This window comes from Gossypium hirsutum, chromosome D09 (assembly GCF_007990345.1).
Source record: "Gossypium hirsutum isolate 1008001.06 chromosome D09, Gossypium_hirsutum_v2.1, whole genome shotgun sequence".
Classification (NCBI taxonomy): domain Eukaryota; kingdom Viridiplantae; phylum Streptophyta; class Magnoliopsida; order Malvales; family Malvaceae; genus Gossypium; species Gossypium hirsutum.
The window spans coordinates 49,387,459-49,403,112 of NC_053445.1; the positions used below are offsets into that span (position 1 = coordinate 49,387,459).

At 27.3% G+C, this 15,654-nt stretch overlaps 1 protein-coding gene across 4 annotated transcripts; it reads left to right on the forward strand.

Annotated features, from left to right (window-relative positions):
- Positions 1-10,613: 10,613 nt before the first annotated feature.
- LOC107890686 (glutamate--cysteine ligase, chloroplastic) lies at positions 10,614-15,573 on the forward strand. Of its 4 annotated transcripts, none has more exons than XM_016815210.2 (16): positions 10,614-10,769; positions 11,236-11,584; positions 11,870-12,020; positions 12,347-12,454; positions 12,782-12,874; positions 13,065-13,148; positions 13,231-13,299; positions 13,378-13,448; positions 13,541-13,609; positions 13,721-13,814; positions 14,005-14,094; positions 14,186-14,266; positions 14,652-14,744; positions 14,850-14,933; positions 15,032-15,101; positions 15,287-15,573. In XM_016815210.2, exons 2-16 carry the CDS (start codon positions 11,247-11,249, stop codon positions 15,373-15,375), a joined length of 1,584 nt encoding a protein of 527 aa, XP_016670699.2. In that variant the 5' UTR covers positions 10,614-10,769; positions 11,236-11,246; the 3' UTR covers positions 15,376-15,573. The 4 variants fall into 4 exon arrangements, with proteins under 4 accessions (XP_016670699.2, XP_016670701.2, XP_016670700.2 ...); XM_016815212.2 differs by having other exon boundaries at positions 14,853-14,933; XM_016815211.2 differs by having other exon boundaries at positions 10,622-10,769; positions 11,243-11,584.
- Positions 15,574-15,654: the final 81 nt, after the last annotated feature.

A 15,654-nucleotide genomic window follows, 5' to 3' on the forward strand; every position in this document is an offset into this window, starting at 1 on the left:
GAGACATTCAATTTGTGCAAGCAGTATGAACAGAGAAGGCTATATAATATCAAATTTTACATTCCAATGACTTAAATGAAAACTTTTGAATTAATTAAATTACCATTTTTTAACTTTTGAAGTCGAGTGATCAAAACGTAAACTTACTAATAATTTAGCAACATTGGATAGTTTTTTTTTATTGAGGTATTCTAATTCTAAATTTGTTCAATAAATACTAATATACAAAAAAAATATTATAAATAAAAGTAAGGAAGAAATAGAATAAATAAAGCGATCTAAATTCCAAAATGATAAATAAACTTATCCTAAATGGTTTTATTGATGGTATAATGACTTATTTGGCCTTCTAATTTTATAAAAGAAGTCATTACCTCTTTGATTTTTTTTTTGTACTTTTTTAGCCTTTAAACTTGCGTTGCTTATCAAATTACCCCAAAATGGATAAAAATGTTAATGTTTGTAGCATGTCAACAATTAATTTTTTTATAAAAATTATTAAATTTTAAAAAAATATATTAATTGCTAATATGGCATAAATATGAACTATCGTGTTAATAAAGTTAATTTCAGTTAATTTTTACAACTATTTAAAAATGATTTAATAAATAATATAAATTTAAAAAGTAAAAAAAATTAAATAAAATGTTAAAATTGAATGGTAAAATAAATCATTGAAATTTGAATAAGTAGAAAAGGTTAGGGGTGTTCATTCGGTTAACCGACCGGTTAACCGACCCGAAATAACATTAACCGAATTAACCGACCTTTCAAAATTTTTAACCGTTAACCGAACCGAAATTTTTTCAAAAAAATTAACCGAACCGAAATTTTTCCGGTTAATTCGGTTGGTTAACCGAATTAGCCGAAAAATATATGTTTTTTTATTTTTGGTTAAAAATTAACCGAATTAACTTAATTACCCGAATTAACCGAATTACCCGAATTGAATCACTACATAATTAAATTATTTTTAGACTTTTAGACTTTAGTTTTAGTTTTAGTTTTAAAATTTTATTTTTATTTATTAATTTATTTGTAATTTTTATGATTGGGTTGGGTTGGATAATTGGGTTGGGTTAAATTCTTGGGTTTGGATTGAGTTTAAGTGAATAGTAGGCCTATTTATATATTATAATTTTATTTATTAATTTTTTCGGTTAAATCGAAAAAATTCGGTTAACCGACCAGTTTCGAACCGAATTAACCGTTAACCGAAAAATTAAAAAATTATTAACCTACCCCCGACCGAAAAAATTTGATTAACCGACCGAATTCGGTTAATCGATCGGTTAACCGAATTTTTTCAGTTTTACCCGAATTTTGCACCCCTCTAGAAAAGGTTGCGTGGAGCCTCGTTGCCAACGATGTGGATTGAATGTATAGGATTGCGAGCGTCTATTTTTCGCCCGCCGCCAACAGTAAGAAACGTGCACGGAATTTCATTTTGATTTTGTGTTTCACTCTTTCTCTTCCTAATCATGAATTAGATTAAACATACATTTTGGTACTCGTTTAATTTTGTATTTAAATTTTCATTTTTCAACTAAATACTTGAATTTAATTTTTTTAATTGATATATTAATTAAAATTTTTTATTTAAATTATTACTTATAAAAAATATTTTATTTGAATTAATTTGAACTATAAAATAATATTTGGGTATTACTTTGAACCAAAATATTAAATTCAAGTATTTAATTGGATAAAAAAAGGTTAGTTATCAAATTGAACTTTAAAGTTAAATTTCAATACTAAAATATATATTTACCAATATTTTATAATTGAATATTTAAAAGATGTGTTTTGATCTTCGGATATACAAGATTCAATCTAAGTCGACTTCTTAGTTAATTTTAATATTTAAAAATCAAATTTTAATTTGAGTTCGATAAGTTTTAACTTTTTAATTCTTGTCAAGTATGAAAAAAAAGCTTATTTTTTATTAGAAAAAATAATTTTAATTTCATATATCTCTTAAAATTTATTGTATTATATTTGAGATTAAGTGGAATTGAGATTTTTTTAATATTAATTAAAAAATTAAAAGTAAAAATGCTATCATAGTCGAATCAAAAGTCAATTTTTAAAAAAAATCTATTTTGAGATTGACTCGAATAATTTATATAAAAAAAATTATACTCCTAGTTCAAACTTAGGCTATGCAACTTTTTAGACAAAAGTTAACGTTTGAATCATAAATCTAATTTATGTAACTTAATAAAATTGGGGTAAATTAGAAGAAAAAAAAAGAAAGGCTGTTTTTAAAAGTTAATTATGGATTTAAGCTTTTTTTTTCGCCTAAATTTAGGGAAGTAGATCGATTTTAGAAAGGTAAACAAAAAAATGTGTCCTGCTTGAAGCGTTTTCTATTAACGTGTTTGAAAACACGTTCTAAAAGAACGTGTTTTCTTTAATAACTTGACACACCGACTTATTTGGTTAGATGGTTAAATGTTAGTGGTTTTGTCCTTGAGTTTTGGGTTTGATTCATCTCTTACTCACATTTGTATTTTTCATTTCGTGTTGTACCTTTTTAAAATTTTTTAATTAATTAATATATTTTTTCAAAATTTTTAATTGTTTATATAAATAAAATAATAAATATGCAATTATATAATAAAATATATTATATATGATTATGTTAAAAAAATTTAATTAAAAGACTTAAATCTCTAATTAATTTTTAAAAATGGCAATTTTTCTAATTTACCCATAAGATTGTGTAGAACATTTTTCTTTGTCGTAGTGCTTTATGGCTTAAAGTATATTATCTTTTCATTTTGATATTTTTCTGCTTACTTAAACTAAGTACCAAAATACAAAAGTTATATTTTGGTAATTGGTTCGGGTTTATGAGTTAAAAATTCAGTTGACATATGACTCAATTAGAACGCACCACCACATAGCATTCTCAACCAATTAGAATGCCAAACATGATTTTCTTACTAATATCTATATATAAATTTTAAAAATAAAAATATCTAGAAATTTGAATTCTTAAAATGATATTGTAAAAAAATTGTAAATATATCAATATTATTTCTAAAAATTCAAAAAATATAGAAATTATAAAAAAATAAAAGAAAAAAATCAAATATAGACAAAATATATATAATGAAAAATTTTAGTTAAACTTTAGAAAAATAAAAAAAAAGGTGAAAAAGTTAATATGTGTGTGTATAAACTCTAGAAAATTGAAATAATTTTAAAAAATATTTTTATGCAAAAAAAATTCTTGAAAAATTCTAAAATAATAAATTAAGAAAATGAAAAGGAATATAAAATGTTAATGCATATAATTTTTTTTTTAAAAATAGTTTGAAAAAAAATAGTTTTTAAGCTTGAGCTCGACTTGACATTCGGAGCTCAATACTCAATTCGAGCTCGATCAAACATCTGTTTTAAGCTGGAGATATAATCAAGTTACTCAAGTTTAAGCTCAATTAAGCTCATTTACCAATTTTTGTATTAAAGCTCAACTCAAGGTATAATCAAGTTACTCAAGTTCGAGCTAGATTAAGCTCGTTTGCCAATTTTCATACTCGAGCTCAGCTTGATAATTAAGGTTAGGATTAATAATATCTATTAAGGGTAATAACGTAATTTAATAATATAAAAAATGAAAGCTTGATAAAGCTCGCATATTACTAAGCTCGAATTCTGCTCGATCAATAGCTTGAGCTTGATTTAATAATTATCAAATTGAGTTTGAATTTTTTTCGAACGGAACTCAAGTAGTTTACAAGCATTAGTGTCTCATTTACACTTCTAAATTAGACTAAAATTTCTATGTTCTCATTTTCTTCAATATTTAAAATTCAATCAAAATTTACTCCCTTTCAATTTTCTTTTCAATTTTACTCCAAAATTTATATCCTCATAACTCTTTCCTTTAAAATAATTATACTCACAAATATTCTCCCACACCAATTTCTTCCCAAATTTGCAATTCTTTTTATATTGTGAGTATTTTTTTTTTAATTTTTCACTGTTTGTAATATATTAAATTTATGCTATAAATTTATTTTATTGTCAATATGTATTTGTATATGTTATATTTTATTCTTATTGTCATAAGATATTTTATTAATAAAAAATAACATTTATTTGAATCTAAATTCTATTGTCATAAAAAATCAAGTTCAATATGAATAATTAATGAATTTATAGAATATGGATCATTAGTTACTGAACTCGCTTCGGTAAATATATTAAAAAATAAAAAAGAACTTAAAATAAATTGGTAAACTACTGGTTGAATTTGAACGATAATGATTTAATTAGAGATGTGATTAACATGAAAAAACAATCGGAAATTATTTTGGACAGGCCTTCAAAATAGAAGTCAATAAGCTAAATATCATAGCTTTAGAGAACCACAATTAGTCGAATAATAATGGTTTGGTTATTTTTTAGCTTAGTGATTTCGATATAGAGTTAAATAAATAATTTTTGTACTCCATGTTAATATATTGATTAGGATATTGATGTGGCAAATTGTTAACATAATTTTTTGGTTTATTAATACTTTAATCGATTTATGGACCACAATACTACGTCTAAACTTAATTGAATTAAATAAACAACATACGTACAATTTAACCGAATGAAATAAATTCAGCTAGTTGTATTTAACATAACGCCGTCATCGTCTGCTAATTTCAGGTTCATTGAATGGTTAATAAATAAATGTATAGATTCATTTAACTCGACTTTGCCCTTTAAGGGTGGCAACATTATTAATGTGTGTAATTTAAAAAGTTCGACAAATCTTGTCCTTTTAAAAGATTATCGCGTTAGACTACTAATGTTTAGTAGATTTTTTGCAATTAACTGCATTCCTTCTTTTGGGTCAAAAGTCAATTTTGTGATGCGATTAGTTTTTATGTTTTCTTCTTTAGAAATATGGTTGATAAGTGTTGAATGAGAATACCTTGAGAATGATTCTTTAATAGACTGAATATCTCCGTGTTATCTGTCTAGATTGACACTTTATTCCATTGCATGTTATGGATAACAATCAAGCCGTCTAGAATACCCTATAACTCAATATTGAATACAAAACAACATCCCAACCCTTTATTAAACTCAAGAATCCACTGACCATGATGATCCTTCAACACTCCTTTTGCAGCAGCTTCCTCGAGCCCACCTTGACTGTTCCATCAGAATATAACTGGATCCAGTTACCAATAATAGATAAATTTTATCACTTGTAAACAGTAAGATCAATCATATAAATTTATCCCTAACCTCAGCATTTAAATTTTTAAATTTAATATGTTGAATTTTAGTTTGATTAGCATATGTATTATTGTCGGTGTAAGAAAATGTAAGTTTACACATGTTAAAAAGAAATTATAGATAATTCTATATATTATCTTACCAACCATCATCAGCAAAGTTACATTTAAAAAGGAAAAAAAAAATCCAAAATTAATTTCCCAAAATGTTTCATTTTGAGAAATCTAGATTGGGAAAACAACTAGTTTATAGAAATCATCCTAATTTTTATAATTAATATTTTTTTTCATAATAATTCTAAACTCTTAAAATTTTAAATTATATATATATAATTTTAAAACTTCCGATAACAATACCAATCTAATTTCAAAGCACACATTTAATATTTGCGCACTATGTTATTAGTGGTTTGAATATTTCCTAATTTATGTTTATTTAAATAATAAAAAGCATAGTGATAAATACTTTGAATTTTTATATATTTTGTGAATTTGAATTTTTTAGTTAAATCTGGTCCTTAATATTTTGAAAATAGTTAAATTATTATTTTTAAACAGAAATGTAAAATAAAATATCAACTATATTAGTGAAACAACCCACATGTATTTTATGCTGATGTAACACTATTTGTCTTATATATCATGCCAATAAATAATTTTAAAAATATAAAAAAATTAAAAAGTTCATAAAAATTTGAAATACCCGTGAATTGCTCGTAAGCTGCCATATAAAAAAATTTAATGTTTTAATAAATATTTCTGTTAAATAAACAACAACAATTCAACTTTTTTTAAAAAGATTAGTGGTGAAATTCGACTCATTTAAAAAAAATCAGAATTAATTTTAAAAGATAAAAGCCAAAAACGATAAACATTAAAAATTAAATATAAATGTTATATGCCACCTTAGTACTCTCTTTTAATATAATCATTCAAAATGATCATAAGAATGATGGCGATACCCAACAAAATTGATACGAATCATATGCCACTTTGAATTATTAATTAAAGGAGTTAAAAGATATAATATATATACAAACAACTACCAACGTAATACCCATGACATCAAGGGCTGCAAAAAATTTAGTCATATTTACTTGTTGGAATCTTGTTGTATTGACAACTGCAACATTAGGGCCTGCGTAATAGTAATTTAATCACATATTAATTGTTTTTTCATTCTGTCATTGTCCTGATTATTATTTCTACTTCTCAAGCGACCATTACATCATCCAGTACCTCAATGTTTATTGTCATTTTGTGGATATATTTAATAATTGCTGGACTGTTTTTGAAATAAGTTGATTTTTCTTAAAAAAATAATTAGAATAGCTAATTTAACTAAATAATAAAATTAAATCTAAAAAGACCTTGTATGTTTATAAAAATGGGACTCCAAACTAAAATTTTAAAGTTACTAAAATCTTAACCTTGGCATTGAACCAATGTTTGACTAGTCTATAAATGAATTTGAAATTGATTAATTGTAATATTCTTTTTAAGGAATATAAAATGAAAAAAAACACACTTTAATTAGTACTAAAACGCAAATTATCCACAATATTATATCATTTATATGTATATATCTATACTATTATTTAAGCTTTTAATTGAGTTGACATCACAAGTCAATCGGGCACCAACTTAATTAGAAAACTTAGAAAAATGTCATTTCGTTTAAAAAAAAAATGCTTATGGTGGAACTTGAACCCATGTTGACTCGAGAGCACCAACTCGATTAGGAAAATTAGAAAAATATTCTTTCGTAATTGCAATAACAGAAAATTATTTTTACCGCTCAACCAAAACCTTAGGTTATATTTTTATATATATTTTAGTTTTATTATATACACTTTATTACCTCCATAAATCATATATCTATACTATTTATAAAGCCCTTTATTAAGTTGGTGTCACTCATCAACCGAGCTTCAACTTAGTTAAGGAATTTATTTTAAATCTCTTCACATTTAAAATAAATTATATTGTCTGATGGTACTTTAATCTTTTTATTTTTAAAAAATAAAAATATGCATATGATGTGATTTGAACCTTATCGCACCAAAATTCTATTTTGATATTTTTTATGCATTTTAATTTTATTATGCACAATTTATCACCTCTATTAATTATAAATCTATACTTCTATACCATCTATGAAGCCCTTTACTAAGCTGGTGTTACCTATTAACCAAATCCCAACTCAGTTAGGAAAATTACTTTTATGTTGTATATATTTTTTATTTTAATATCATACATATTTTACGTGTTGTTATGATTAATTAGTTTCAATTCATATGTTTTATTATTTATTATATGTTATTTTTAAACATACGTATGTGTTCTAAATCCGTAGTTTCCATACACATACGCGTGTGATAAATTTTGTAGTATTAACACAGTTGTTGATCGAGACATCAACTAAGGATTGATGACAAAATCATTAATTGTATTCATTTACTTACAATTTAAACTATTTTTTTATTTTAATATATACATATTTCATATATTACTGTTATTAATTAGTTTGAAACCACACATTTCATTATACGTTGTATGTCATTTTGAAACACAAATTTGTATGCTAAACGTGTCGTTTCCACACGCATACTACTACAATAGAGTTTCTAATGTATATATAAAAGTGATGAATGTAAAATATATTTTCTTTTGATAGAGTTTCTAATGTATATATAAAAGAAGTGACTATAAATTATATTCTTTATTCTTACTTTTTTTTTAATATTTGAAAGCTTAATTATTATTTTTAATTAGTATTTTATGAAAAACTAATATTTAGAGTGTGTTTGGATGATAGATTTTGTAAAAGAATTTCATTTGTAATAAAATTTTTAAAATTCAAAAAAAGAAATATTTGTTTTTAGTAAAGATAGTAGAATTTCAAATTTTGCAAATAATTTAAAGAGGAGATTTGAGTAGATCAAATTTCTTCTTCTTTTTTTTTCTTTCAAATTTCATCTATTTTTTTTAATTCCTTATAATTTTATTTAATTTAATACACATGCTCCTATTATAAAATAAAATAATTTAAGCTTGAAATAATTTTTATTTAATTCTAATGTTTTTAAAATTTTATTATATTAAAAATATTTATATATTTTAACAAATCTAATCAAATTCATATTGAATATTTTTTATATTGTTTATTTTTAAAATCATTAATTTGAATTGATGAAATTCAAATTGATAACATTTTAGAAATCTCTAATATTTTAAAATTCTTCATCTAACTATATTCTTATATTCTTATAGAATACACCAAATAATAAATTCATGTACCCAAAAAAGTAAATTCATTTATCATAACAGAAGAATAATTAATGATTAATTATACCAGTGTGGGTGAAAGTATCATAGAGGCCATTGTTTAGGAGACGGATTGCATTTTGCCCGTTCTACTAAAAAAGAGACAAATTAGTCAATATACGTTAAAAAAAATAAATAGTCCCTTTCGTTAAAAAAAGCCATCCATATGTATTGTTAAGTGATGATTTGAATTTTTTTTAAGTTTTCTTTATGTAACTGGCATGGAATTAAATGATGAATAAGATTAAATAAAAGTATCGTGAAGTCCCTTGTATAATGATTTGGGTGGGGAATGCGGAAGACAGTAAATTTTATTATAAAAGTAGAAGTAAAGGAAAAGTTTTTACAATGAGAGGATGGTGAATGAAAAGAAAAAAGAAAGATTTCTAAACTAATTTTCGATGCATTCTTTAGGATTCTTCATTTTCTATTTATAAGAGAATTCTAAAACTCTATTTAATTTTTTTGAATCCGGCACAGTTTTTTAATAAGGATCTTATCTCATCATTAACATGGTTGCTTCCATGTTACATTATTGATTTGATTTGATTTGATTTGATGGTTACTTCCACGTTGCAATCTTTCATTTTACTTTCTCTATTTAAAAAATAGAGGACAAATTAGCTTTGGTGTTAGATTAAAAAGAAATTTAGTATTTCTATTAAAAATTCTATCTATTTCTACTATTAAATGTTGATGTAGTGGATAGAAGAACCAAACACTAACACATAGCATGCCACAATACTTGATGCTAACTTGACAATATTTTTAAAAAATCCTAAAAAATATATATATTTTTTGTAATTATTTAAAAAGCGATGTTAAGAAAAAATCAGGATAAATGGTTCTCCTAATTTTGTTTCTCAAAAAATTATAAAAATATATAGAATTATTTTAAAAAATAAATTTATTAAATTTATTAAAAACAACGTTCAAAATGATTGTGCGTTATCTAAGCTAATTCTAAAATAGTTTCTTAAATAATTATAAAAATATAAAAAAAATATTTAAAAATATTAAGAATTATACGAAATTATAAATAAGGATTAATTTTTTAAAATTATAATATATATACACAAATTTAGCATGTTTGGATAATTCAAATATATCCATATATCCACATATACACATATATATCTTTTTACTTAATTAAGTTGATAAAGCCTATTTTGTTAGTTTCTTACACTTTTTAGTAACTTTTAAATAATTTTTTATATTTATGGATAATTATTTAAGAAACAACTTCTGAATAAAATTAGACAAATACTTGTCTAGGCTCATTTGAACCTAGATGAACTTGGACAATCATTTATTTAAGTTTGTTTTAAATGTTGTTTTTAATAATTTCTTATAAATTTAACAAATTTTAAATAATTTATATAATGTTTTTATAATTATTTAAAAAATAATGTTCAGGATGAATCTATTTTTTTTAAATAATTATTTTTTTATTTTAATTTTTAAATGCAATTGATGTGATAAAATGTGTCACGTTAACATAAAATATACGTGGCACACAACATATCGATATTCGACTACTCCACTAGTCATGCCATTACTTAAAAGTAGAGATGGATAAAACTTCTAACAAAATGACTATCATGCTTTTTGATTTAAAATCTAAGGACTAATTTACTTATATTTTGAGTTGAGGGGTAAAATACAAATTAGACTCTTAGTATAAGAGACTGTATGATGTTTTTAACTAATCATACTCCTCCTTTAATTTCACATTTCTCACAAAAAAAAATTAAAATGATTAAATAGAGTTAATTTACACCATTTTTTTTAATATATAAGGATTAATTATTATTTTTTAATAAAGAAATAAAATACAATTCTCTCTTACCCGTCTACCTTGATTTCCCCAAATAATTTTTAAAGATATTACGTAATAAAAATGTGCAAAAGGGATTGCAAATGCGAAAAAGTAAAGCATCAGGGGGGGAATATCCGACGTGTCAATAGCAAAGACAAGTGGACTATAAAGAAAGAATGTGGTGCCGCAGTATTTAATCCCCACCTCTCCCTATAAAAAAAAATAAGAATAAAAACAACAATAAAACTTTTTTGTGATTCTTTTCCATTTCAGAAGTTATATATTTGGAGTCACCCTCCCCATCTGCATCCATCTTTTCCATTTCACTGAAAATTAAACCCTAAAATTTTGATTTGAATCGCTCCGAGACAGCCAAGGTGATAATCTTAACTCGTTTTGGTCTTTTTTTTTGTTCTTTTTAACTTGGTTTAGATTTGTATTTTGACTTAAATTAGGCGTCGTTCACTTCGAAAGGCTCACTTAATCTGTTTTAATTCTTCTTTGATTCTTTTTGTTGTTTTAATTTGCAGTGAATTTAATTCGGAATTGAAGCTGCATTCCTTTTTTTTCAGTGTTTGTGTGGTTGTTATTATAGATTTAAGATTTGAGAAAACCTTTTTGTTGTGGTTAGTACTACCTGATACAAGTTTTAACGTAGAAATTTCAGTCTAGGTCTTTTACTAATTGCAGTTAGTTTTGAAATTAGAATTGCTAGTTGCTTAAGACTTTGCATTTCTGTGAGAAGCAATGTTCAATGCTTGACTATCTCGTGGATGTTGATAACGGAAATTTATGGTTCTATAATTTGTAAACTGAGAGGCTTCTGTTATTGTGTGTTTTAAGGGGGCAGATTGATGGCGCTTGTTTCTAAGGCAGGCTCATCTTATTGCATCCGTAGTGATATAACACGGGGTAGAACCGGGCAGAATGTGGCTTTTGGTGTGGTAAACAATGTTGAGGCTCCTATAATGAAGGAAAAATCGATCAAAATTTCTTCTTTATCATGCAAAAATGCCAGGGTAGCGCAGTTCTTTCCTCTAGAAACTGTGGGATTTCGAAGCAAAAGAAGGAATAGTGTGATTGTTGCAGCAAGCCCTCCCACAGAGGATGCTTTGATTGCTACAGAACCATTGACGAAACAGGATCTTGTTGGATACCTTGCATCTGGATGTAAGTCTAAGGAAAAATGGAGGTAAGGGTTCCCCTTCTTTGTTTTGTTTCGATTAAAGTACATTTTATCTTGTCCATTTTATGTTTTTCGACTTGTATAATATATTACCAGTCTCACACATGATATCTTAAGAACCTTTTGTTGCCTTTATAATTTCTTGATGCCAATAGCCAGCTATATCTGGTCCTTGATGTGTATTTTAGTATTTATATTGGATCCAGTTCTAGTTTAAATCTTTCCATTAGCAAATTGGTCCTCTTTCTATATTTTTACTTGTTCACTAATGCAAGTATTTGGTTTACTCAGGATAGGTACAGAGCATGAAAAGTTTGGTTTTGAGATCAAAACTCTGCGGCCTATGAAATATGAACAAATAGCAGAATTGCTTAATGGTATTTCAGAGAGATTTGATTGGGAGAAAGTAATGGAAGGTGATAAAATTATAGGACTTAAACAGGTAAACGAATTCTCTTTACTTATGGTGCTTCATTATGCTAGGAATGGCAATGCTTAGCAATTATTTGGGAAGAGACTTTGCATTACAAGTTAAATCATTCTTGTTTTCATCTTGTTTGTCTAGGGAATTTTTTGCACGGGTCTTAGACTTTAGAAAAAAAACAACGCTTTTGGAGAAAAGAGGCCAGACCAACCAAAAATTATATTTAGTTTATAATCTTTGATACAGTGTCTTATACCATTTCATTTAGTTTTCCAAATTTGCTAATAACATTTTATACAAAAATTATATTAACATATTTTTATTTCATATCTTTTTGTGGTTAGGGGAAGCAAAGCATATCATTGGAACCTGGAGGGCAGTTTGAGCTCAGTGGTGCACCTCTTGAAACTCTGCATCAAACATGTGCCGAGGTCAATTCACACCTCTATCAGGTCAGTTAAAGAGAAAAGAATAGTCAGATGCATGCAACCTTTTGAACAACTTCTACATGCTTAAGAACTCGCATGCAGACGTAGCATCTATAAAAAAATCCATGGTAATTACAAGGTCAAGACTCATACCCTCTAAAGATAATGTGCTTTTTGTTTTATCTAAATCATCTAAATTACAATGTGGAAAACACTTCAAACCTGTCAGAAAGTAATCACTTCAAAAGTATTATCTAATCTTGATGCTCATTTGTTAATTTCTTTGTTCAAGTACTCTTAACCTTTCCAGTTTCACTAAGAATATATCATGCCACTGTTATCCACTACTAGGTTAAAGCTGTTGCAGAAGAAATGGGAATTGGATTCTTAGGGATTGGCTTCCAGCCCAAACTGGGACTAAAGGACATTCCTGTCATGCCAAAGGTATAACTGACTATTCTTTATGGTTTTAAATTGAATAAAAAGTAGAAAATCACATATCGTTTGATGGATGTATTAAACTATATGTGCTTTTCCTCATATTTTTTCACCTTTGTGATACTTGATCTTTTCTATTGCAATTTTGTCATCCTATCATTTTATTATAATAGGCTGACACAATACTTTTGCTCAGGGAAGATATGAGATAATGAGAAATTACATGCCTAAAGTTGGCTCACTTGGTCTTGATATGATGTTCAGGACATGTACAGTTCAGGTAAATAAAATTTACATTTCCAATTATCCAGACTTTCTGAAGCATCCTTTCAACTTTTTTCCTGTATGATTTTCTGTAATAGGTTAATCTGGACTTCAGTTCAGAAGCTGACATGATCAGGAAATTTCGTGCTGGTCTTGCTCTGCAACCTGTAAGAACATTAATACTTTGTCTTCCTCTGAAAATCTCTGCTTTGCTTTTCTTCTAACCAGTGAAGCAAATGAAACAGATAGCAACAGCTTTATTTGCAAATTCCCCTTTTACTGAAGGAAAGCCAAACGGTTACCTTAGCATGAGAAGGTTTTGAAAACTTTTACTATAATGTCATTTTTTTTCTTATTCTCTGTGTTCACCCATTTACTGATTTTTCTATAAAAAATGAATTGGAACAGTCAAATCTGGACTGATACTGATAAGGACCGGACAGGCATGCTTCCATTTGTTTTTGATGACTCCTTTGGGTAGGCTTTGCTTGTGTTGCACTCACTGTGAAACTTCGGATCTATTTGTGATAAATCATCCCTTCTTTTGTCTATAGAATTTTGTTATGGTATTTTATCTGTGTGCTGCAGGTTTGAGCAGTATGTTGACTATGCTCTTGATGTTCCAATGTATTTTGTTTATCGGAAAAAGAAGTACATTGACTGCACTGGAATGACATTCAGGGTTTCCTTCTATCCTTGATATAGTCTTGTAATTTGAAGCTTCTTTTGTTGCCATTCTTTTTCGCTCATGTATTCACGCTGCTATATTACCCCACATTATTTTCCTTAAAATCTTGATAAAATTTTACCTTTCTTTTCTTTCTTTTTTTTTTTGTTTTTGGTTGTTTCATAATAACACTATCATGTTTTAGGATTTTATGGCTGGAAAACTTCCATGTATTCCTGGTGAACTACCAAATCTTAATGACTGGGAAAATCATTTGACAACTATATTTCCGGAGGTATATTTGCTTAATTAGACAATGATTTGGTAAACTTTGTATTTTTCCTATGATTTTATGTTATTTAAGCTGCCTGATTCTTTCCATTCAGGTTCGACTGAAGAGGTACTTGGAGATGAGGGGAGCTGATGGAGGGCCTTGGAGGAGGTTATGTGCTCTGCCCGCATTTTGGGTAATTGGCCTTTTTTATGTGCTTATGCACAATCCTTATATTGTGAATTAATTAGTAGTACTTTCAAATGAATCAGTGTTTTTGACAGCATTATGTTAGTTGAAAAAACAATCAAGGCTAGGCCACTGAACTTGAATAATTATGACTTTATCACAAGTTCTCGAGCATCTCTTTTTCAACATTGCTATTACAGCCATGTAGCTGACCTTAAAGGCCAAGTTTCTGGTTATGTAATTTTGATTCAACAGTTTATGTTCAACTCCTGTATTAATATGACTTTCTACATTTTTATCTTTCTAATCATTCATAATCTTCTTACTCAAGTAGTGTGAATGCGAAATTACAATACAAAGGTTCCTCATTTTAAGCTTCTTTTGGTTTTCAGGTAGGTTTGTTATATGACGAGGTCTCGCTCCAGAGTATTCTAGACATGACAGTGGATTGGACATCTGAAGAAAGAGAAATGTTGAGAAACAAGGTAATTGAAACACTTTCCTAGCAAATGAATTACATGTCACTTTTGTAGTTGAAGAGTCCTACTGTAGTGCTAAGACTGCAAATCTAAGTTCAAAGATCTCTTTAGCAGGTTCCAAAGACTGGTCTTAAGACACCATTTCGAGATGGGTTGTTGTGGCACATTGCGGAAGATGTTCTAAAGTTGGCCAAGGTATCATAGGACTTCTTTTTTTTCTATAATCAGGCATTGCCATTTTATGCTGCTGCTATGTTAGGTTTTATTTTAAAACTCGATTAATTATCATATAGGATGGTTTGGAAAGAAGGGGCTTCAAGGAATCCGGGTTCTTGAATGAGGTGGCAGAGGTGGTTCGTACAGGTACGTACCCCCATCGAGGGGTTGTGTATCATTTCTGTTTGTCAAAAACTTGTGAAATTTAGCACACTACTTGCACGTGCACAATATTGCAAAATCAAGTAAATAATAGTCGGAGTAATATGGGCTTATGTTGGTTTCTTGAGTTGGCTATATTGGAATTTAAAGTTGCATAAAATTTGTGGCAGGTGTAACACCAGCTGAGAAGCTTTTGGAATTGTATAATGGGAAGTGGGGACAATCTGTTGACCCTGTTTTCGAAGAACTCCTCTACTGAGGGATTTTATGTATTTTCAGGGCTCTTTTTGAGGAGGGAATCAAATTCTTAAAATCTTAGTGCTGTCATGCAACATCTTTCGTTGTAATTCGCTAAGGAACCTCGGATCATCTTTAGACTTCAAAAACTTCCTACTACCGAATGCTTTTTTTTCTTTTATGTGATTTTGTTAGAGGAATAAACGATGCTTTAACTGAATGCATAGGGTTTCCATTTATGATGCCATTGTCAACGCTACATGCTTTGGTTGGGTACTGGTAAATTAGAGCGTGAACCAAA

What these genes read in the sequence shown, in the direction of transcription:
- LOC107890686 (XM_016815210.2), top strand. Translation starts at nt 11,247, where the DNA reads ATGGCGCTTGTTTCTAAGGCAGGCTCATCTTATTGCATCCGTAGTGAT. An exon ending in GTTTTTGATGACTCCTTTGG is followed by an intron (nt 13,610 to 13,720) that starts GTAGGCTTTGCT and finishes TGTGTGCTGCAG; the next exon opens with GTTTGAGCAGTATGTTGACT. An exon ending in GGCAGAGGTGGTTCGTACAG is followed by an intron (nt 15,102 to 15,286) that starts GTACGTACCCCC and finishes AATTTGTGGCAG; the next exon opens with GTGTAACACCAGCTGAGAAG.